The 23,885-nt window shown below is 39.4% G+C and overlaps 1 protein-coding gene across 2 annotated transcripts in view; it reads left to right on the top strand.

The window, feature by feature from the left end:
* Nucleotides 1-23,885, top strand: part of btbd11b (BTB (POZ) domain containing 11b) — a 235,948-nt gene that overhangs the window by 178,737 nt on the left and 33,326 nt on the right. For both annotated transcript variants that reach the window (XM_062035658.1, XM_062035657.1), the window contains exons 4-5: nt 22,291-22,443; nt 22,589-22,754. In XM_062035658.1, coding sequence (XP_061891642.1) covers nt 22,291-22,443; nt 22,589-22,754 — 319 coding nt within the window. The remainder of the gene's footprint in view (nt 1-22,290; nt 22,444-22,588; nt 22,755-23,885) is intronic.

Here is a 23,885-nt window from a genome sequence, read left to right as displayed (position 1 = left end):
GCGAAGAACGACTGTATATACACCAGGGGTGTCAAACTCATTTTAGATCGGGGGCCACATGGAGAAAAATGTACTCTCAAGTGGGCCGGACTGGTAAAATCACGGCACGATAACTTAAAAATAAAGACAACTTCAGATTGTTTTCTTTGTTTAAAAATACAACAAGCACAATCTGAAAATGTACAAATCATAATGTTGTTGGGTTTTTTTTACATTTATATGTTGCGGTTAATCATTTATTTGTTGTTATTTATACACTACCGTTCAAAAGTTTGGGGTCACCCATACAATTTTGTGGAATAGCCTTCATTTCTAAGAACAAGAATAGACTGTCGAGTTTCAGATGAAAGTTCTCTTTTTCTGGCCATTTTGAGCGTTTAATTGACCCCACAAATGTGATGCTCCAGAAACTCAATCTGCTCAAAGGAAGGTCAGTTTTGTAGCCTCTGTAACGAGCTAAACTGTTTTCAGATGTGTGAACATGATTGCACAAGGGTTTTCTAATTATCAATTAGCCTTCTGAGCCAATGAGCAAACACATTGTACCATTAGAACACTGGAGTGATAGTTGCTGGAAATAGGCCTCTATACACCTATGTAGATATTGCACCAAAAACCAGACATTTGCAGCTAGAATAGTCATTTACCACATTAGCAATGTATAGAGTGTATTTCTTGAAAGTTAAAACTAGTTTAAGGTTATCTTCATTGAAAAGTACAGTGATTTTCCTTCAAAAATATTTCAATGTGACCCCAAACTTTTGAACAGTAGTGTATATTTTTAATAAATTATGTGATAATGTTCATCAGTCAACTCATTGGTGTTAATTTTCAATCAAGATTAAAAAAAATTATATCAAAATCAAATTACAGGATGTTATTTATGTAGTTTGATCATTTTCCTCAACTGATGTACTAACATCATGTGGTTTATTTTGTACATATGTAGCATCATGTACAAAGATACAAATAATTGCTATTGCGACATCCAGTGGACACATTTAAAACAGCTGTTTCCTTCATTAAAACATTTCAGGTACATTTTTATACTTAGCAAACTCATCTTGCGGGCCGGATAAAACCTGTTCACGAGCCTGATTCGGCCCTCGGGCCGTACGTTTGACACCCCTGATATACATCCACACAGTATACTTTTCTCTCGGGTACTGGTAACTTGCGATCAAGGGAGGCGAGAGGACATATTATAAAATTAATATTCATCTTTGCTTATTCCGAATCAGAATCAGAATCAGAAATACTTAATTAATCCCAGAGAGGAAATTAAAATTGATTAACTCTGATATGTTGTTTCTGCATGTTTCTGATCATTTAAAACATTTTCTTTAGTAAAAATTTGCAGTGGGTGTGTCCCCGGCCAATATTGATATCAAATATTGGTTTGATATCAACCAAAAAGTAAGCATCAGATTATATCGGTTTGCATCTAAAATCTCCGATACAGTGCACTTACTTGTGCAAAAATGTAAACGTTCTCCAATAAGCACACAAGGTTGGTCTTTTCTTGTATTTCAGTGAAGTCATTAAGAAAAGTTAACATGGTCTATACTTATTTATTTTTTTAATTTTCATAAAGAAATACAATCATGTGTGCTTACGGACTGTATCCCTGCAGACTGTATTGATCTATATTGATCTATATTGTATATATTGTGTTTTTTATGTTGATTTAATTAAAAAAAATTAAAAAAACATTCATTTTAAATTTTTTATTTCTTGTGCGGCCCGGTACCAATCGGTACCGGTCCGCGGCCTTGTGGTTGGGGACCACTGCTGTAGGCTACTCGGAGTTAGCAGCTACACAACAGCTAAGTGCAAAATCCCCGGGCTCAGGGTCTTTCTGTGTGGAGTTTGCATGATCTCCCCTTGACTGTGTGGGTTCCCTCCGGGTACTCCGGCTTCCTCCCACCTCCAAAGACATGCACCTAGGGATAGGTTTATTGGCAACACTAAATTGGCCCTAGTGTGTGAATGTTGTCTGTCCATCTGTGTTAAGCCCTGCGATGAAGTGGTGACCGAAAGGGACAAGCAGTAGAAAATGGATGGATGGGATAGGGTTTTTAAATGCATTTGTCAATATAAACAAGTACCAAATAATTATAGTTGCATATTACAGATACAAAGTCTTCAAAAAAAGTATAAAGTAGCCAGTAACAAACGTGTCCGCATCATTCAACTTAATGCGTAATGAGCTTAACTTAATGAATTAAAATCAAGTTCACACTCCACTTCAAAAGTGTGCATGTATGATATCGTATCGAAAGGGAAAAAGTTGGAACACGCCTAATTTGCAACATTTTCCTGATCAAATCCATCATAAACTGGCTTGGTTTGGTGCATGTAGATGTGACATTCTAGCTAGCTGGACAATAAACTACAGAGAAAGGTCATTCTGCAAGGCGCATAATAGCCTGGCTCGCCGTGAAGGGACGGTGGCATACGTGAGCTGGCAGGTGCTTGTAGCTGCTGTCTTTCAGCAGAGAGGAACTGCACTAAAGACTCTATGATGTCATCACCAGTTGACTCTGTAGATTTTTCCTAACTAAGGTACACACATAATACTAACAATATTAATGATGATAATAATTTTCCACAGTCTTTAAATGTTTTTGGCTAAAATTGTCCCTCCTCTAGTATGTCCTCTTACATGCTGGCTGTGTATTCTGGTTGTTGCAATGGTGTTTTTTTTGTCTTTTTTTTTTTTTAGCTCACGTTTGATCGGGCAAAATTTCAGGCTTGGAGAACGATATTGCAGATTGGTGGTGGGACAGAATCATGACGTGTGTGTTTGCTTAGATAATATCAACACAGCACATCACACACAATCACAACTGTTTAGTGCCTGTTTTGTTTTATATATATATCTCCATAAGTGGTCTTTAACAGATAATTAATCCATACAGATGTTTTTTCGAATTGTACCCTGCTTAAAAGTTACCTGTACACCATAGATATGTGAATGGACTTTTGTATAAATTGTAAAAAATAAATACAAATGTAAGTAGATTTTCAGGTAAAATAAAAATGGCAGAATTTTACTGTTAAAACAACAGTTGTACCGTTTTTTCCATTTACAGTAATTCAGTAAAAAAAAAACATTTACTGTACTTATTTTTTGCCCAAGCCATGTAAACTAACACATATTTAGAATGATCCCTGTTTTAGAAAACAAAATGTTCATCATGATTTATCACAACTATGTCTGAATATGCCCATTGTCCCTGTATTGTTTAAATACAAATATAAATGATGGGACAGATTATGCATATGTTGTTTATTAACAGTAGGGCTTATCAAAATGATTATTTCTTGAATTGATTAATTCAGGGGTCCCCAAACTACGGCCCAAGTTAAGAAAAAAATAAATAAAAATAATACATTTTTTAGTATTTATTTATTTATTTTTTAATCTGTCCTTTTTAATCCAGTTTCTACCGCTTGTTACTCTCAGTGTCTCCTAGCAGCTCAGGCCGATCATATTGTCTAAAAATGCATTTTCCCATCGCAAGCGTGCATGCTCTTTCAGTCAGTCAATTAGTGCGTGAGGAATAAATATATATATATATATATATATATATATATATATATATATATATATATATATATATATATATATATATATATATATATATATACCCCGCCTACCGCCCAAATGCAGCTAAGATAGGCTCCAGCACCCCCCGCGACTCCGAAAGGGACAAGCGGTAGAAAATGGATAGATGGATATACAGTATATACATACAGCCTGGCCCCGGCCAAATTGTTTTAACCCAATGAGTCAAAACGTTTGGGGACCCCTGGATTAATCTATTGATAATTTTTTTCGAATAATCAATTAGTCTATATTCGATACATTTTTGTATCTCACTGTTTGTAGTGTAATGGTACAACATTTTTTTTACAAATGAATTATCCCAAAATACACCAACAATTTTCCCTGTCTGTAGTAACTTTAAATGCACGTTGTTTGGTCGGGCATGCAAATTAATTAATTTAAAAGCCGTTTTACTTTCTCTGCTATCCTGGACCGTCGCTCTTTTTTGCCTTTTTACCTGCTGTGGCATTGCAGCGGTGCTGCTGCGAAAAGTCAATTCTAATTTGCAGTTTACTGAGCACCTCAAAAGGCACATTTTCTACGGTGGCATCTTGGGGCGTTCTGATCAGGGTTTTATGCTGCCAATTCCAATCATCCATAAGTGAGATCAGGCAATTCAATCACATGTATTAACTGTACATTTTATGAATTGTTTTGGTGAGTGTTATTAAGTTCAAGTTAAAATGTCACACACACACACTAGGTGTGGTGAAATTTGTCCTCTGCATTTGACCCATCCCCTTGTTCACCCCCTGGGAGGTGAGGGGAGCAGTGGGCAGCATTGGGCAGCAGCGGTGGCCGCGCCCGGGAATCATTTTGGTGATTCAACCCCCAATTCCAACCCTTGATGCTGAGTGCCAAGCAGGTACGTACACTACCGTTCAAAAGTTTGGGGGTCACATTGAAATGTCCTTAATTTTTTAAGGAAAAGCACTGTACTTTTCAATGAAGATAACTTTAATCTAGTCTTAACTTTAAAGAAATACACTCTATACATTGCTAATGTGTTAAATGACTATTCTAGCTGCAAATGTCTGGTTTTTGGTGCAATATCTACATAGGTGTATAGAGGCCCATTTCCAGCAACTATCATTCCAGTGTTCTAATGGTACAATGTGTTTGCTCATTGGCTCAGAAGGCTAATTGATGATTAGAAAACCCTTGTGCAATCATGTTCACACATCTGAAAACAGTTTAGCTCGTTACAGAAGCTACAAAACTGACCTTCCTTTGAGCAGATTGAGTTTCTGGAGCATCACATTCGTGGGGTAAATTAAACACTCAAAATGGCCAGAAAAAGAGAACTTTCATCTGAAACTCGACAGTCTATTCTTGTTCTTAGAAATGAAGGCTATTCCACAAAATTGTTTGGGTGACCCCCAAACTTTTGAACGGTAGTGTAAACATCACGAGCAGATGCCTCCACAAGAGCGAACTTCTGCAAAAGTGAACCCCGAATAAGAATTATGCACTCTCTTTATAGCAAAAGAGCCAACAAGTCCATTGGGTCGAGTGTTCACCAGGGTCTGTGCCAGTCCGAGGAAAAATAAGTGATGAAGAAGGAGACGCTTGAGTGGTTCCATCCATCGATGAGGGGGAATGTTGTCAATATGAAGTGTAACTAATTATAATTATCATTATGAATTAAAAATACTAATATTTGATATATTTTCGGTACTTTTTGGTACTTTTCTAAATAAAGGGACCACAAAAAATTTCATTATTGGCTTTAATTTAACAAAAAAAATCTTAGGGTACATTAAAACATATGTTTCTTATTGCAAGTTTATCCTTAAATAAAATAGTGAACATTCTAGACAACTTGTCTTTAGTAGTAAGTAAACAAACAAAGGCTCCTAATTTAGCTGCTGACATATGCAGTAACATATTGTGTCATTTATCATTCTATTATTTTGTCAAATTTATTAAGGACAAGTTGTAGAAAAATGAATTGTTAATCTACTTGTTCATTTACTGTTAATATATGGTTATGTTCTGTTTCAACATGTTCTATCTACACTTCTGTTAAAATGTAATAATCACTTATTCTTCTGTTGTTTGATACTTTACATTACTTTTGGATGATACCACACATTTCGGTATCAATCCGATACCAAGTCATATCGACTAGATACGCCCCTGTACTTGGTATCATTACAGTGGATGTTAGATGTAGATCCACCAAAAGGCGTTTGTTTATATTGTAGCGTCCCGGAAGAGTTGGTGCTTCAGGGAATTCTGGGAATTTGTTCTGTAGTGTTTGTGTTGTGTTGCGGTGCAAATATTTTCCCAAAATGTGTTTGTCATTGTTGTTTAGTGTGGTCTGACTATATGGCACAAGTTTATGACAGTGTTGGCGTTGTTCATATTGCCACCCTTAGTGTGACAGGTATGGATGTTGACTAAGTATGTACTTTATTCACATGTGTTTAGTGTGTTTAAAGTTAAGATGGGCGGCTTAATGGTTAATGATTGGACATTATGAAATCTTGTCTTGACTTTATCAACTATAGATATGTTTTCACACATCCGTTGTCATGACTCCGGTGAGCTGTGGTGTGTAGTGAAGCATGTGTAGCTATCACTCGTCCTACAGGATTGATACTTGAAATAAGCGTACTTGACTTGTCTCCGTGGAGACAAGGATTAGTGATTAAGAAGTAGTTACAACACTGCTGACTGCGGACAGACATTGGTCACCTAGCTAGCTAGCCATGTCTTAAAGCACCTGTTCCTGAGGGCGTTTCAGTGTTATAACTTCACCTTTATCTTTAGTTATTAAGCCAAAATGCGTCCATTCTCCTTTTTCTGTTTACACACTGTGTCTGCTTGTAAGTACTCTGTGATTGTGCACTGCCGAACATGCTCGTCTGCATGACCCGAGGTGACGACGACGGTGAGAGACCGGTACTTTTTAGAGGCGGTATAGTACTGAATATGATTCATTAGTATCCGCGGTACTATACTATTACCGGTATACCGTACAACCCTACTTTGTACCATTCTTTGGCTTTTGAAGATAGCTTAAATTAGACATACCAAAACACACATCAATATGTGTGTTTTGGTCAGGCGGGGTCTGAGGGCCAAAGATTGCAGCTATCTTTTTGTGTGCGCTTAATCAAAACAGTTTGGCGTCAAATAAAGTTCCAAATAAATGTATGAATTTAAGCGTATATTTGTGTTAATATTCTAACAACGCTATAATATTCCAACAAATAGTAGCAATCAATAATCTCTTAACAGGAACATTTCTAAACACTCTTTTGTTGAGTTTGTTAAGCAAGGACGGTTGTTTAATGTTTATTTTCTTAAACATATACTCAAATGTAATATAGCCTGACGCTGATTCAGAACAGTCTTTATTAAATCAAGTAGATAGCAGGGATTGGTGTTGATTTATCCGTCTCAACCTTTCTTCACATCTTGTAGCTTGTAAAAATAGTTTGTTTGATGATCCCCAGTACAGTAACTTAAAACCACAGGACCGCTGTGGGACTTTTCTCATTGGCACATTTTACACCCCCTGCACACAATATGCCCCCTTTAAACTCAGCATACGTATATATAACTGTAGACGCTACTGGTAATGCTGTTATATCACCCCACGGTGTTCATGCACCTCTGCACACTGTGATTTTATTACTTTTTATCCTGTGGCGCACCAGATATATTCCTGAGGACCCAAAGACTGCTTTATAAAAGTAACATTTTCCATTATAATGAGTCCTTTAAATGACCTGAAGAGCTGCAGGAAGGAGTCCTTGCAGCAGCCTCAGCGGTAACAAGCCCAGTCAGTATTGATTGATGCCGCAGTAAGACCCTCTCTGTATGACCGAATGATGTAAGGATTGGCAGGGTTTCAATGTTGGTATTTCCCTTATTAGCTTGAACTGTACGTTTGTGCCGTATTATTGGTAGTATTATTATTGTCAGAGCAAAAGTAGGCACGGAACAGTCCTCTCAAATGATGGTAGGTCAAGCTGATAGTGTTCTTGTGTGGCATTTATACCTCGGGGCTGTTCCGTAATTCCTGCAAAAAGATGCAGAAACCTGTGTCATTACCACTATGTGCTCATTTATGCCCCATAACAACTTTTGTTAAAAAAAATCAACAATTTAAACTGTGCTTTAGCCAAAGTGTGTAACACTTTGAGGGTGTCTGAATTTATTAAGCATGTACCTAAGCAGCAAGACCTGAACTGCTCATGAACTTAATTTCCTTCCAGATTTGTGAAGGGGTTCCTTGCCTCCCTAATAAGGTGTTTTGCATTATTTTAATGAGGCCAGTGCACCTAAACGTGTGACACGGCTGCTTTCACTTAATGATGAATATTAATACATCCACAATGATCACCATGGAGAGATTTGTAACCATTGGACGTAACTTGTCCCTGGCTGCACTTGTGACCGTCTAAATTGAATGCTACCCTATTAAATGGAGACAAGTCAAACACTAGGGCCAGGCGGAAAATGGCCACACAGGCTGAAGCGTGACCCTTTAGACCGCCCACAAGCTCATTGATTGGCTTTCTGGGGCTTGCCTATTCGCCAACATGGTAATGATTGAATAAGAACAGCAAATTGCAGCTAAACTGTTTGAGATTCCTGGTCGAGCAAAATGGATTAAAAAACAGTGATTTGTTCCAGTGGACTTGGTTCGATTCCCAGTCAGAACATAGTAGGTTAACATAAACTAAATCATAATGCAATCTTAAAAAAACTAAAAGTTATTTATTTCATTCTGTCATTTTGTTATTTCGGAAAAAAAAAAAAAAAATTATCCATCCATATTACCGGTACTCCAAAAATGCATCTTATCCTTTCAAGCCACGCCACTTGTATAAAATCCAGATGTGCACTCTTCCCCCACCTCTGAAATACAAATGGTGTGCCTGTTTTTTTTATCTCATGTGTGTCACGATCTGTGTAGGTATCACAGTTTCCCCAAAATGATACATAATACATGTATCATCAAACATTGAGTGATATCAAAGATTGATTATGAAGTCTGCGTTGTTACGCTCCATGGCACATACTGCATGTTGCAAAAAGGCATTTTCCATTTTTAGAATCAATCAATCAATCAATGTTTATTTATATAGCCCTAAATCACAAGTGTCTCAAAGGGCTGTACAAGCCTGTGATCAAATTTGGCTTTGAGAGATTACATGAAATTTCATGTTTTAATTAGTCCTGTCAAAAATAAACAGTGAAATCATGTGACCAATCACCAAAAAAATACAGCATTAATCATGTATAAACACACAATAGCAATTAATTCATTGTTTACCGTAACCGTGGATGGTTACCTAGAAGGCGGCGCAGGTTACTATACGGTCAAGGATATACACTCATGCAAATATGAGTGAGTAGAATCTGATTGGTGTGCTCACTGGCGAATTTAGTTTTAAAGTACACCCGACAGTACTTCAAATAAACCACAGTAATTAGCACACATTGCAGCAAAGGATTCTCTTAATATCAACGCATGATAAGTAAAAAAAAAACAAATATAAAAAAGCAGCAGCTTGCAGGAATGCTAGAATTGCATCAACAACAAGGAGAGGACAACAAACAACGTCACCAACAAAGCACCATCGTTAAGTAACGCTTACGTAGCAACTGGGATAATCGCATTAATCAAAACTCAAAGGTGTAATTACCATATTTTCCGGACTAAAAGGCGCACTTCAAATCCTTTTTTTTCTTCAAAACTCGACAGTGCGTCTTATAACCGGGTGCGCCTAATGTACGGAATAATTCTGGTTTTGCTTAGCGACCTCGAAGCAATTTTATTTGGTACGATGGTGTAATGAGAAGTGTGACTAGTAGATGGCAGTCAAACATAAGAGATACGTGTAGAATGCAATATAATGCAATATGATGGCAATATGACTCAAGTAAACAACCCCAACAGTGTATATGTTCCATTGAAAATATAGAACATTACACACGGCGCTCAAAAATCTATCAAAATGTTTCAGTATGACTTTGGTAATCTATGAAGCCGCACCACTTGAAGGATTGTACTGTGCTTCAACATACGAGTATTATTATGGTGTGTTTATAAGGTAAGACATATTATCTGGCGTTTTGTTTTGCAATATTATGCAAAAGCGACTTTTTCTCACCTTCTGGTACCTGCTGATCTGTATTTGGGATCTGCATGAATCCTGAAAAATTGTGCGCATCCGCCTTTGTAGTCCGATAAGCTTCTTCTTTTTCTCTATCCTGTTATGGGACATTCATCCTCCGCTGTTGCCATTTCTAATATAAAGTAGTGTAAAGTTCTTACTTATATCTGTCAGTAAACTCATCATGAAAGCGCTAAAACACACCGGTGTAGTGAGTTTACATTATTTACCCAAGGAACTTTAGTTATTAGAGAGTTCCAGTTGGATGGGTTTTTCACGGGACACAATTCCGGCATTGTAGTTGTTTCCGGATGAGGAGATGCTGCTCCGTTATTGATTTAAGTAAAGTGTGAATGTCATTAAAACAGTTAGCTCCATCTTTTGACACTTCTTCCACTCCCGTCCTTGCACGCTACACCGCTACAACAATGATGACGGGGAGAAGATGATGCCGAAGGTGAGCCACGTAAATAAGACCGCCCACAAAAGCGACTGTCAGAAAGCGGCTTGAAGATGATCTTTAATACATAATCTATGCAACATTTTGACCAAAGAACCACCATTACATGTTACGTAGACCACAAGGAAGTGTTTTCAATTTAGAAAAAAAATAAAATAATATGACTCCTTTAATGCGCCTTATATACGAAAAAAGATCGAAAATAGACCATTCATCTGCAGTGCGCCTTATAATCTGGTGCACCCTATGGTTCGGAAAATACGGTAATCAGATTTTTTTTTAAATAATATTTATCAGCAGTCACAGCACTAGTTTGATTAGTGCGGTCAAGTGATTGTTCAAAGCTTTCTACTGAAGTCCCACTGTGGTGTATTTTGAAGTGAAATTTACCAGTGAGCAAACCAGAGTGTCCTCTTTCATCATCGCAATACAGTATGCATTGACCTGGTCACTGGCCGTACAACAACCCGCTCCACCTTTCAGGTGACCATTGAGGTAAAAAATGAAAATACATTAATTGTGCTATAAATGTTTGTGTTTTTTACATGATTAATGCAGTATTATTTGTGATTAATCAATAATGAATATTATTATTGTGATTACCGTTACTTTGATAGCCTCGGTTTTAATATGTATTAATGACTGCACTAGTGAAGAAACACATTTGCATGCATAGCACTCTGTCAGTGAAGGTCGAAATGCTACGCCATGCAAACATACAGTATGTATATTCATTCCTATGTATACCCCATGCATATGGATTATATTTGGCTGTAGTAAAGACTGAGAATGTGCAAATAATAGTAGCGAAGAGATCCAGGCAGGAGAACGGAATCTGGTGTATATTCAGGGTCATTTTTCAGTAATGCATACATTCAATTCAAGTCAGTCTCCTTTTCATATTGATTTGGCTCTGTTTGTGTTTGAATTCCACTACGCTCCTCAGCTATATGCTGTAAACAGCACGGTCAGAATCAACCATATGGAGGTCATTCTCTCCATCTGTTTCAGCACGACTGCTTACATGCATACCACCTTTTATAAAAGAATTCTGGCATGTGATAATCATGCACTCCATCTGCTTCTAGTCTTATTTACACGCTGCACCTGTTTTTTTTAATTTGTGATTGTGTAATCCCTGCATGTGACAAGAATGAACCACTTTGATGCATACATCTTTATGCATTATTGTATTATTTATGTTTCTTTACTCGATTTTCTGCCGGTTGGTAGAGCGGCCGTGCCTGGTTCGATCCCCAGCTTACGCCATCCTAGTCACGTCCATGTTGTCCTTGAACCAAACACTTCACCCTTGCTCCTGATGGGTCGTGGTTAGGGCCTTGCATGGCAGCTCCCGCCATCAGTGTGTGAATGTGTGTGTGAATGTGTGAATGTGGAAATAGTGTCAAAGCACTTTGTGTACCTTGAAGGTAGAAAAGTGCTATACAAGTATAACCCATTTACCATTTATCTTGTTTGGTGTCATGGGTGAGCGGCAGCCTATCCTGGCTGACTCTGAGTCAATCACATGTCCTGTAGACAAACAACCTTTTTACACTCAAATTCACACATATGGGTAATTATTTCCTTTTATTTCTTCAATAAACTTAACAGTGATGTGCCGTCAGGGGCCAGCAAGGCCTTCTCTATTGGCCTAACATAACCAGAAATCATGATCATAATTAAAGATAAAAGTATTTTTTATTTACTTTCCCTAAATATCTAAAAGTATTCATATTCTCTTCATGTCATATTATGCTCCTTCCAGCGCTGTTGTTTTTAGGTTATTGAGTTTTTATCCAAGTAGAATTCAGCTAGCTTATTTTGCCATACTGTACCAAATCTGCCAGGGCCTTCACTGTAAGTGAACAGACACAAACATTTGACAGACAGTTGCGATAGCCAATCAGATCACGAGTTTTTGTCAGTAAGGCCTTCCAGCTGGCCTAATGCACATATATATTGTGATATTATGAGCCAAGTAATATAATAACTCCATTACCCATCATGCCACAGTAGTGAAGAGCATGCGCAGTAGCCCCGTTTAGGTTGAATGTAGACATGCCGGTGTTGTACCGAAATCTGTTACCCATCGGAATTTGTAACTCCAGGGGGCGATGTTCCCATGGCGTTTGTTTGATGGTTAAACGGCAAGCCCAAAGAGGAGGAGAAGAAGAACGCTTGCGTAAATGGCGTAAACTATCCTTAATGCAGAATTTCAGCATTAATAAACTACACATATTCTGGAAATCAATGACTTACTTTCATTATAGTATGAGTCCATTGTATCAGCTGTTGATTCTCTCTCACACACATACATTTTCCGGATTAATTAATTAATTTATTAATGCTGAAATTCTGACAACTGACGTTTCAGCATTAAGGATAGTTTACGCCATTTACGCAAGCGTTCTTCTTCTCCTCCTCCTTGGGCTTGCCGTTTAACCATCAAACAAACGCCATGGGAACATCGCCCCCTGGAGTTACAAATTTCGATGGGTAACAGATTTCGGTACAACACCGGTAGCTGGATGTTATCGATGAGCACGCTCTGGAGTAAACTTTAAGAAGTCAGCCAACACGCCTCGTCTGCATCTTTTATGATTAGACAAGACAACATATACATTTGCAAGGCCATTTTCAAGAAGGATATTTAATGAGAAACTACATCTTGTGATACGATGTCGGCCAACAAGCTAGCTCAGCTGTCCCGGCGATGAAATGTGAGTTCAGATATTGTATTTCTTTATTTTTTCACGTTTAATATGTGTTTTGCAATTTTAATTTTGACAGTAACACGTTAGATATGTTTTAATCGCTGATGCGGGTTCATTGATTTTTAAATGTGCCAAAAAGTAACCCATTTTGTACAATGCCCAGTAGTGCGTAAATGTGTTTCTGTATAGTATTTCTCCAGCAATGGTCATGTGGTGACATCAGTGATGGTATTTTGACAAGTAATCATTGAAGTGGGACATCACTGAAGGCCTAGGTGGGAAACGCACGGCCCGCCACTGGAAACCATAACACTTTACTTGTCATAATATAGCTTGTGAGCTTCCTTTGTTGCTAATAAACAATGGTACCTAGAGAGGGATTGAGGATTATTGTTATTATTGTGTTACAATACTTTAATGGCAAACAAAGAAGGCATGTTCACAAAGGTGGGCACTATGCCTCATGATATCCTACGAAGTGAGACCTACTGTTACAATGTCCATTTCTCAGATGATAAACTTGTATGATGACTGAAATATGCTGATAGCAATCTAACCTACCCCCCCCCCCCCCCCCCCCAACACTCAACCCCCTCCATATCCCATCCCCCCGGATTGTAAATAATTCAATGTATATACTCTGATGATTATCATCATCGGCGCGAGAGATATTTCTCTATAGAATCTCCTCTCTGGTCAACAAAAGCACCATGAGTATTCTAGCGGGAACTCTCGTTCAACCCTTTTTCGATTACGCATGCACCTCCTGGTACCCTAGCACCTCCAAAACCCTCAAATCTAAACTCCAAACATCCCAGAACAAGCAAGTCAGATTACTTCTAGACCTCCACCCCAGATCCCACCTCACTCCTACCCACTTCTCCAAAGTGGGCCGGCTCAGGGTGGAGGACAGAGTAAAACAACTTGCACTGAGCCTAGTCTATAAAATCCGCTACACCTCCCTGATACCGAAGTACATGTCAAACTACTTCCTTAACGTAAATGACCGCCATAACCACAACACCAGGGGAGCTCCACTAACCACGTTAAACCCAGATTCCGATCTAACAAAGGTCTTAACTCATTCTCTTTCTATGCCACATCAATGTGGAATGCGCTCCCAACAGGTATAAAAGAAAGGGCATCTCTATCCTCCTTCAAAACCGCAATAAAAGTACAGTTCCAGGCAGCTACAACCCTAAACTAACACCCTCCCCGGACTAACACCCTCCCCGGATTGTTAACAATCAAATGTAAACAATCAAATGTAGATACTTTTTCTTATGCCTTCAGATCTCTCTCTCTCTCTCTCTCTCTCTCTCTCTCTCTCTCTCTCTCTCTCTCTCTCTCTCTCTCTCTCTCTCTCTCTCTCTCTCTCTCTCTCTCTCTCTCTCTCTCTCTCTCTCTCTCTCTCTATGTCCACTACTTGCTGTACATATCCTACCAAGTCAGACCTACACTGTTCCAATATCCATTTCTCTGTTCTCAATTGTTGATGACTGATGATAACAACCAAACCTAACCCCCCCCCCCCCCTCCACACCCCAGATTGTAAATAATGTAAATAATTCAATGTGACTATCTTGTGTGATGACTGTATTATGATGATAGTATATATCTGATAGTATACTGTATATCTGTATCTTGAATCAATTTAAGTGGACCCCGACTTAAACAAGTTGAAAAACTTATTCGGGTGTTACCATTTAGTGGTCAATTGTACGGAATATGTACTTCACTGTGCAACCTACTAATAAAAGTCTCAATCAATCAATCAAAGAGTATGACGATCCTCCTAGTAGGGGGGTATCCCTTTATGGAGGATGCCTGTGCGTGACTTTGTTTGACGTGGGGAGACTGGTGCACAGACAGTCACCACACGATCCTTGACATATCCGGGTCAGGCTCCAGTGGCATGGAGTCCAAGACGACTGGGGACCCTTTTCTGCTGCAGCCTTCATCCGCCATCCTAGCCGTTGTGACGCTCCATAGGGTTAGCAATCATCCTCCGCCTGTTCCACCGTTGAGGTCTTGGGTTGTTATTTCCCCATAACTGGGCCCACATGGATGTGGGGGTGCCTTCTTCCGCCATCGCAGCCGTTGTGGTGGTTCATACATCTACCTTCTTCCGCCTGCTCCGCCGTTGAGGTCTTCACCGTATCCCAGGCTAGGGGGCAGTCAGGTACTAGGCCTTTGCCAAGGGCCACCTGGGGTAACAGTAGTAAAGGGGTTAACTTCCTAGTGCCCCAAGACCCCATAGAGGAGCCTCCACTGCCGGATGCACTTTAACGTCATGCCCAGGACATCTGATGATTAACTTGTATGATGACTGTATTATGCTGATAGTATATATTTGACCATGAATTCATTAACGTGGACCTCGACTTAAACAAGTTGAAAAACTAATTCGGGTGTTACCATTCAGTGGTCAATTTTACGGAATATGTACTGTACTGCGCAATCTACTAATAAAAGTTTCAATCAATCAAAATGTAATTGCATAAACACAGGGCGAGTACTAAAAGCCAACCAATTACAGCCTTTGCTGCGTCGCTGCTACGCAATGTTAGACTATTTCTAGGCGTACGTCAGGCTACACAAGAGGATTTGGAGGGGCATGACAGAAGTCACCTTAATGCAGCAGCATTAACAAGTTGTAGATAGAATAGAGCAAAAGTGCAGAACCATGGAAATACCTAGTAAAGGTGAAACATGCAGGAAAAGTGGATGTGTGACAATCAGTGTTAGGCATAATGCCGTTACATAATAACAGTGTTACTAACACACAAACGACTCTAACTATTACGGTGGGATAATTAACAAAAAATAAACAAATTGCTAATCATGTAATCCCACAACACCCTGTTTGTGCACAAGGAGGGATGCAGCCACCAAAGCACATTCAATCCCTGTATTAACTATAATTAATAGATTTTTCTAAGTAACTTGCCTAACACTGGCGACAACATAACAGATCACAAAACAAAGTTGGATCTTGACTAATTGTCAGGTGGCGACAGGTGTGAGTTGTTACCTAGGGAATCTATAAGGAGAAATTGTAGAAAAGAAACAAGTAACATGGGGGGAAAGAACAAGACAGGAACATAACGTGAGAATACGTTAATGGAAACTGTATAAGTGGCATTAACTTCAATATGATCAAATTGTTTCATGGCTCCAAGTGGGTTTTGATTGGAAAACTAAGAAACAGACCCAAATGGCTCTTTTGATGCAAACGGTTTCCGACCCCTGTTATAGAGTGTAGCTCATGCTGACCATCCAATCTGTGGCTGGAAAATATTTGTCATACCAACTTTATTTATAAAGCCCTTTAAAAACAACCATAGTTGAAGAACATAGGGCTGTACACCACAAGAAATACAAGCAAAGGACAGACTAAAAAACAACATTTAAAACAGAGGTAAAATACACATTGAAAAAGCAAATACAAATTATCTTAAGAACAATGTGTTAGATAAAAAGCATTTAAAAACTTAAAAACAGTTAAAAAGTGAAAAACAGTTTAAAGTCTCATGCTGGGTTAAAAGCCAGTGAATCAATGTTCTTCAGCAATTTTGCTGTTTTCTACTGTGGATGTCAGGCTTGTCCCTGACAGTTTGGTCAAGTTTTAGTTTTTTCTGTTTGTTTTATTTCCTGTCAGCACTCTTATTTTGGTTCAGTTTCCTGTTTGTCTCTCTGAGTGCTGTCCCTTCAGCTGTGGCTGATTGGCACCTGACCACACCTGGTGTCAATCAGCCAGCTGCTATTTGAACCTGCCTTCCCCTCCAGTCAGTGCTGGATTATTGTCATTCCTACCTGTCATGTCGATATCGTTACAGCTACTACCTGTCGTGCAACTACTTGTCCTTGTACCTGTCGTCGTAGCGGTAAGCTGTTCCTGTTAGCTATTTGTAGTTTGCTTTCTCCAAGCTCTTTTGTTTTGTGTTTTCTTGTTAGCCATTAGCTGTTTCCAGTTTTTCTGTTTGCTGGTTCCTGTTTTCAGTTTTGGCTATTCCTAGTTCCTGGTTTGTGTTTTTACCTTTATTTTATGAACATTAAATCATGTTTTCCTGCTCAATGGCTGCCGCCATCTCTGCATCTTGGGGTTTGTCACCAACATAACCTGACAGAATAGTCCAGCACTGACTGGAGGGGAAGGCAGGTTCAAATAGCAGCTGGCTGATTGACACCAGGTGTGGCCAGGTGCCAATCAGCCACAGCTGAAGGGACAGCACTCAGAGAGACAAACAGGAAACCGAACCAAAATAAGAGTGCTGACAGGAAATAAAACAAACAGAGAAAAAACTAAGACTTGACCAAACTGTCAGGGACAAGCCTGACAGTGGAAAATCTATTGAGAAACATTCACATTGAATCAACCGGCAACTATTTCCATTCCACAATACAGTGTGGTACTCTACCACGGTTTGTGTTGGTTAACCATTCCAAAAGCTGTGACGAAAACCAAATAGTACGAAAACTGAAGCATTTTTTTTTAAACAAGAAATAATGTAAATCCAATTAAGACGTTTCTGACACCCAAAAATTTCAACACAAAACACATTTTATAGACAAAAATTATAGTTTTAAGTTTTACGCAGAGAATAGTGCAAAAAACATATAAGCGATGAATGAAAAGGCTAAATGAACATTTAACATCGCTTTTACCTTTAATAAAGGGCCCCGCATGCTGAAAATATTGACACTTATTTCATGGTTCTGGACCTAAAAATGATGTCTACAGGTAAAATTTGCCCCAAAATATACACAGTAGTGATTGAAGTTTTAGTGAGTTTTAGCACATTTTGGAACGCCACGTTTAGCTCCAAAATGTGGGCGGGTCTGCATCAGCCTGCTGACGTCACCTACAGAAGACTGGAGTTCATTTCATATTCCGTATTACTTTTATTTGTTCTGGTAGCATCTTCATTCCGAATCACGATATGTTTGCGCATAATTTGAAGGAATGGTCATATATGTCTGCCAGATGCATTATTAAAGGTTGTAGCAATACAACTAAAGAAGGTGTCAGCCTGCATACTGTACATTTCCAAATGATGGGAATACGAGGAAAGTATGGATATCTTCAGTCAAATTGACTCAAGCAAAATGGGACGCACCAAGTGGGAGGAATGTCATTTGCAGCGATCATTTTTTATGATTCTGATTTAGAAGAAAAAGGGTTTTGGTCGCTGTTTGGATGTAAACATTTTTAAAGATTCAAGCCAAATGCGATCCCGAAAATCAGGAGCACCCCTGAGGGTAGAAAGATGAGCAGAGAGAGAACAGAGGGTAAGCCAGAATTCTTTTTTGCGTCCCTCTCTCCTGATGTTTTGTTTTAAAATGCTGAAAGAGCCCGGTGATATGCAGCTACACTGGTCGTGGCTGAGGCCTGGCCAGGATTGGTCTCCCCTTCCTTGGCTTCAGCTGCAGGCTCAAAACAGAACGGTTGAGGTTGGCGAATGTGGGCTAATTGGCATTCTTCAGCTTCGGGAGAATCCGAATGCAAGATCTCCTACTCAGAACTTGAATTAGAACTGAACTCAATAACAAATTATATTTCCAGAATCTTTTATATTTCTTTTTTGCTCATAATGTTAACCATATCAGTTTTGAAGTTATCATGTACCAGAGCAACAAAAACATGTAATTAAGGGTTTAAAATAAAAGTTTTACATGACGACATACCGACACTGTTTATGCGGGAAAATGGAGTTCAGTTCTGTAGATGACGTCAAACAAAAAAGGAGGGGCGGCCTATCGAGTCAGTCGATAGAACACCATACCATAATGAGGGTCTTCCAAATACAGTTAGCTATCTACTGATCATTCAAAAACTAATTGACATTATGGAAAATGACTGCCGGAATAATTTTCAGGAGCAAAGAATACATAAAGAAAACTTGTTGGGGACACATATCTGGACACATTGGGTCCTTTAAAGCCTTTTGTTGGCAAAAATGGTGAACAGCAAAGAGAGATGAGGGGAGGGAAGAGCCACACCGATACCACCTTCATACTTTGCAACACGTTCTTTCTTGAATTCAATAGTGTTTTGCACCTTCTTTATCAATGTGCTTTTAGGTGCAACTTTTTTTTGACCCAATGGTTGCCCAGTCATACTCGATAAAAAAGCACAGATACCTGTGGTTTAATAGTGTCAGTCTAGCAAAGAATTACAGAGTCAACCACGGATGATATCACCAAGGGGCGACAGAGCTGGAGGATAATGACTTCTGAGTGGTGAGTTGAAAAAAGGCTAACATGTTTTGAAATAAAAATATGCTATGAACTAGGTTTGTACGGTATACCGGTATTGGTATAGTACCGCGATACTAATGAATCATATTCGGTACTATACAGCCTCTGAAAAGTACCGGTCTGTTTATAAACTCAGGAGATATGTGTGCCTGGACACAGAAGGACTTTGAATATGACCAATGTATGATCCTGTAACGAATTGGTATCGGATTGATACCCAAATTTGTGGTATCATCCAAAACTAATGTAAAGTATCCAAACAACAGAAGAATAAATTATTATTACATTTTAACAGAAGTGCAGATAGAACATGTTAAAAGAGAAAGTAAGCAGATATTAACAGTAAATGAACAAGTCGTGTCTGTGTATCCGTGTTGGCCCTGTGATGATGTGGCGACTTGTCCAGGGTGTACCCCGCCTTCCACCCGAATGCAGCTGAGATAGGCTCCGGCGACCCCGAAAGGAACAAGCGGTAGAAAATGGATGGATGGATGAACAAGTAGATTAATAATTCATTTTCTACCACTTGTCCTTAATATTTTTTCCAAAATAACAGAATGGAAAATGACACAATATGTTACTGCATATGTCAGCAGACTAAATTAGGAGCCTTTGTTTGTTTACTTACCGTACTAATAAAAGACAAGTTGTCTAATATGTTCACTATTTTATTTAAGGACACACTTGTTATAAGAATTATTTTGTTAAAATAAAATCAATTTGTGGTCCCCTTTATTTAGAAAAGTATCGAAAAGTACCAAAAAGTATCTAAATAGTTTTGGTACCGGTACCAAAATATTGGTTTCGGGACAACACTACTATGAACACAGTTGGACTCACAGAGTGCATTAACAACATGGCAAGGAAACATGTGGGATTTTTTTGTTTGGGCACTTAATTCTGCAAAATGATACACCGCAATGGCCAGGCGGTAGAAAATGGATGGATGGATACGCAGGCATTGATTGATTGATTGATTGAGACTTTTATTAGTAGGTTGCACAGTGAAGTACATATTCCGTACAATTGACCACTAAATGGTAACACCCGAATAAGTTTTTCAACTTGTTTAAGTCGGGGTCCACTTAAATTGATTCATGATACAGATATATACTATCAGATATATACAATCATCATAATACAGTCATCACACAAGATAATCAACAGGGTATATACATTGAATTATTTACATTATTTACAATGTGTGGAGGGGGTGTTTGGGTTAGGTTTGGTTGTTATCATCACTTCAGTCATCAACAATTGGCAAATGGATTAGTTTGTTACGCGCAATGTTTGGTCAAACGATAACTGAGATGGCATAAATACAAAATATTGAAAACATTTTCATCCAAAATAAAATCCGAAAGCGGGGCGTATGAAAACCAAGGAACCGCTATACAGCCTGGAGGTTCTGGGTTCAAATCTGGCTTGGATGTCTATTTGTAGAGTTTGCATGTTTGGGTTTTCTCTGTGCACTTCAAAAGCAAGCATGTTTGACTAACTGCCATTTTTTACTGCTTATCCTATTCCGGGTCTTAGGGAGCTAGAACTGATGGCTTCTCTCTCGAAAACACTGCCCGTAGATTTGAATGGCTGATGCAGAACTTTAAAGGCCTACTGAAATGAAATATTCTTATTTAAACGGGGATAGCAGGTCCATTCTATGTGTCATACTTGATCATTTCGCGATATTGCCATATTTTTGCTGAAAGGATTTAATAGAGAACATCGACGATAAAGTTCGCAACTTTTGGTCGCTGATAAAAAAGCCTTGCCTGTACCGGAAGTAACGTGACGTCACAGGTTGTGGAGCTCCTCACATCTGCACATTGTTTACAATCATGGCCAACAGCAGCGAGAGCGATTCTGACCGAGAAAGCGACGATTACCCCATTAATTTGAGCGAGGATGAAAGATTTGGGGATGAGGAAAGTGAGAGTGAAGGGTTATAGGGCAGTGGAAGCGATTCAGATAGGGAAGATGCTGTGAGAGGCGGGTGGGACCTGATATTCAGCTGGGAATGACTAAAACAGTAAATAAACACAAGACATATATATACTCTATTAGCCACAACACAACCAGGCTTATATTTAATATGCCACAAATTAATCGCGCATAACAAACACCTCCCCCCTCCCGTCCATATAACCCACCAATACAACTCAAACACCCGCACAACACACTCAATCCCACAGCCCAAAGTACCGTTCGCCTCCGTAAAGTTCATACAGCACATATATTTGCCCAAAGTTACGTACGTGACATGCACATAGCGGCACGCACGTACGGGCAAGCGATCAAATGTTTGGAAGCCAAAGCTGCATACTCACGGTAGCGCGTCTGCTATCCAACTCAAAGTCGTCCTGGTTGTGTTGCTGCAGCCGGCCGCTAATACACCGATCCCACCTACAGCTTTCTTCTTTGCTGTCTTCATTGTTCATTAAACAAATTGCAAAAGATTCACCAACACAGATGTCCAGAATACTGTGGAATTTTGCGATGAAAACAGACAACTTAATAGCTGGCCACAATGGTGTCCCAATATGTCCGCACAATCCGTGACGTCACGCGCAAACGTCATCATACCGAGACGTTTTCAGCAGAATATTTCGCGGGAAATTTAAAATTGCACTTTACTAATCTATATTGGCATGTGTGGCAATGTTAAGATTTCATCATTGATATATAAACTATCAGACTGCGTGGTCGGTAGTAGTGGGTTTCAGTAGGCCTTTAAAAGACTCATGGCGGTGCATCAAGGGACAGCGTGGTGGTGACAGCACACAGAAGCATAAACTCGCCGGAGCCACAACACAGCGATAAAAGAGCCGCATGCGGCTCCAGCGCCGCGGGTTGCAGACCCCTGCTCTTTAATGTTCGTTCTGCAATGTTCTCACATCAGCATGTCTCAACAGTATGGCTTTGGTGATCTTTGTTTTTACACTCTTGGCTGGGGTCGTCCTTCACTCAAACACTTATCTCACCGGCAATATTTGGGAAATAACATATGCAAATTGTATCTCGGGTGGATTTGCTTTTGAAAGTGCTCAACTTGAGTTGAGTGTGCAAGCCCTAATGGAACACCTCTATCTCCCCCTGCAGGCCGTTCATGGTGCTGCCACCTCTGATGGAGTGGGTGCGTGTGTCGGTGGTTCACACAGAGCACAGGCGAAGCTTCTCTGTGGACAGCGACGATGTTCGGCAGGCTGCCAGGCTGCTGCTGCCTGGAGTGGACTGCGAGCCCCGCCAGCTCCGGTAGAGCTGCAGTTCTTTTGGCTTCACAAAAAAAAAACACTGCAGTCACACACATATTCTTCCAGTGGTGTCCACAAGGAATCATATTTCTTGTACAAAATTAAAACATCCGACTTTCCCCGCTTTGTGTGCTTCAACCCTTCAGAACGGATGACTGCTTCTGCGCCTCGAGGAAACTGGATGCTGCCTCCACTGAGGCAAAGTTCCTGCAGAACTTGGGCTTCCATATGCTCAGCTGTGGACGCACAGACCTGGTGAAGCAGGCTGTCAACCTGCTGGGACCGGATGGTATCAACAGCATGAGTGAGCAGGTTAGAGACACAGTCATCTGGCTTTAATAATTCATATCCCAGCACATTTACACTCAGTGAACGTGCTCAGAAAGACTCACACAGCCCGTGGAACAGAAGATTGTGTTTGCTCGGTAAACCGTGGCTGCTTCATCCCCGGCATCGTGTAGACACGTGAGCATGTAGTATCTTAACGCTTGTTATTGTTTTCCTGCAGCTTGGGGTTGGTATTAACATTCATATCGTGATTAAAACTACTGGATTTAAGTTTCTTTGTAGTTGAAAAGGTTTGCCTCACAGTCGAGAAAATCTACAAAACCCAAAACCAGTGAAGTTGGCACGTTGTGTAAATCGTAAATAAAAACAGAATACAATGATTTGCAAGTTATTTTCAACCTAAATTCAATTGAATAGACTGCAAAGACAAGATACTTAACGTTCGAACTGGAAAACGTTCTTTTTTTTTTGTTGCAAATATTAGCTCATTTGGAATTTGATGCTTGCAACGTGTTTCAAAAAAGCTGACTGAGAAAGTTGAGGAATGCTCATCAAACACTTATTTGGATCATCCCACAGGTGAATAGGCTAATTTGGAACAGGTGGGTGCCATGATTGGGTTTAAAAGCAGCTTCCATGAAATGCTCAGTCATTCACAAGCAAGGATAGGGCGAGGGTCACCAATTTGTGAACCAATGCGTGAGCAAATTGTTTAAGAACAACATTCCTCAACCAGCTATTGCAAGGAATTTAGGGATTTCACCATCTACGGTCCGTAATATCATCAAAAGGTTCAGAGAATCAGGAGAAATCACTGCATGTACCGTATTTTTCGGATTATAAATCGCAGTTTTTTTCATAGTTTGGGCGATTTATGTGTGGAATTATTAACACATTACCGTAAAATATCAAATAATATTATTTAGAAGCTACGCAGAGGAAGAAGATTTCATGGGATTTAGCGAACGGGAGTGACAGATTGTTTGGTAAACGTATAGCATGGTTCTATATGTTATAGTTATTTGAATGACTCTTACCATAATATGTTACGTTAACATACCAGGCACATTCTCAGTTATGCGTCATATAACGTACACGTATACAGCCAGTCGTTCAATATTCTTTATTAATTTTAAATTGCCTTTCAAATGTCTA

The sequence above is a fragment of the Entelurus aequoreus genome, linkage group LG24 (assembly GCF_033978785.1).
Source record: "Entelurus aequoreus isolate RoL-2023_Sb linkage group LG24, RoL_Eaeq_v1.1, whole genome shotgun sequence".
Lineage (NCBI taxonomy): Eukaryota > Metazoa > Chordata > Actinopteri > Syngnathiformes > Syngnathidae > Entelurus > Entelurus aequoreus.
Note: the sequence above shows the minus strand (reverse complement) of the source record. Positions and strands in the feature narration are given on the sequence as shown.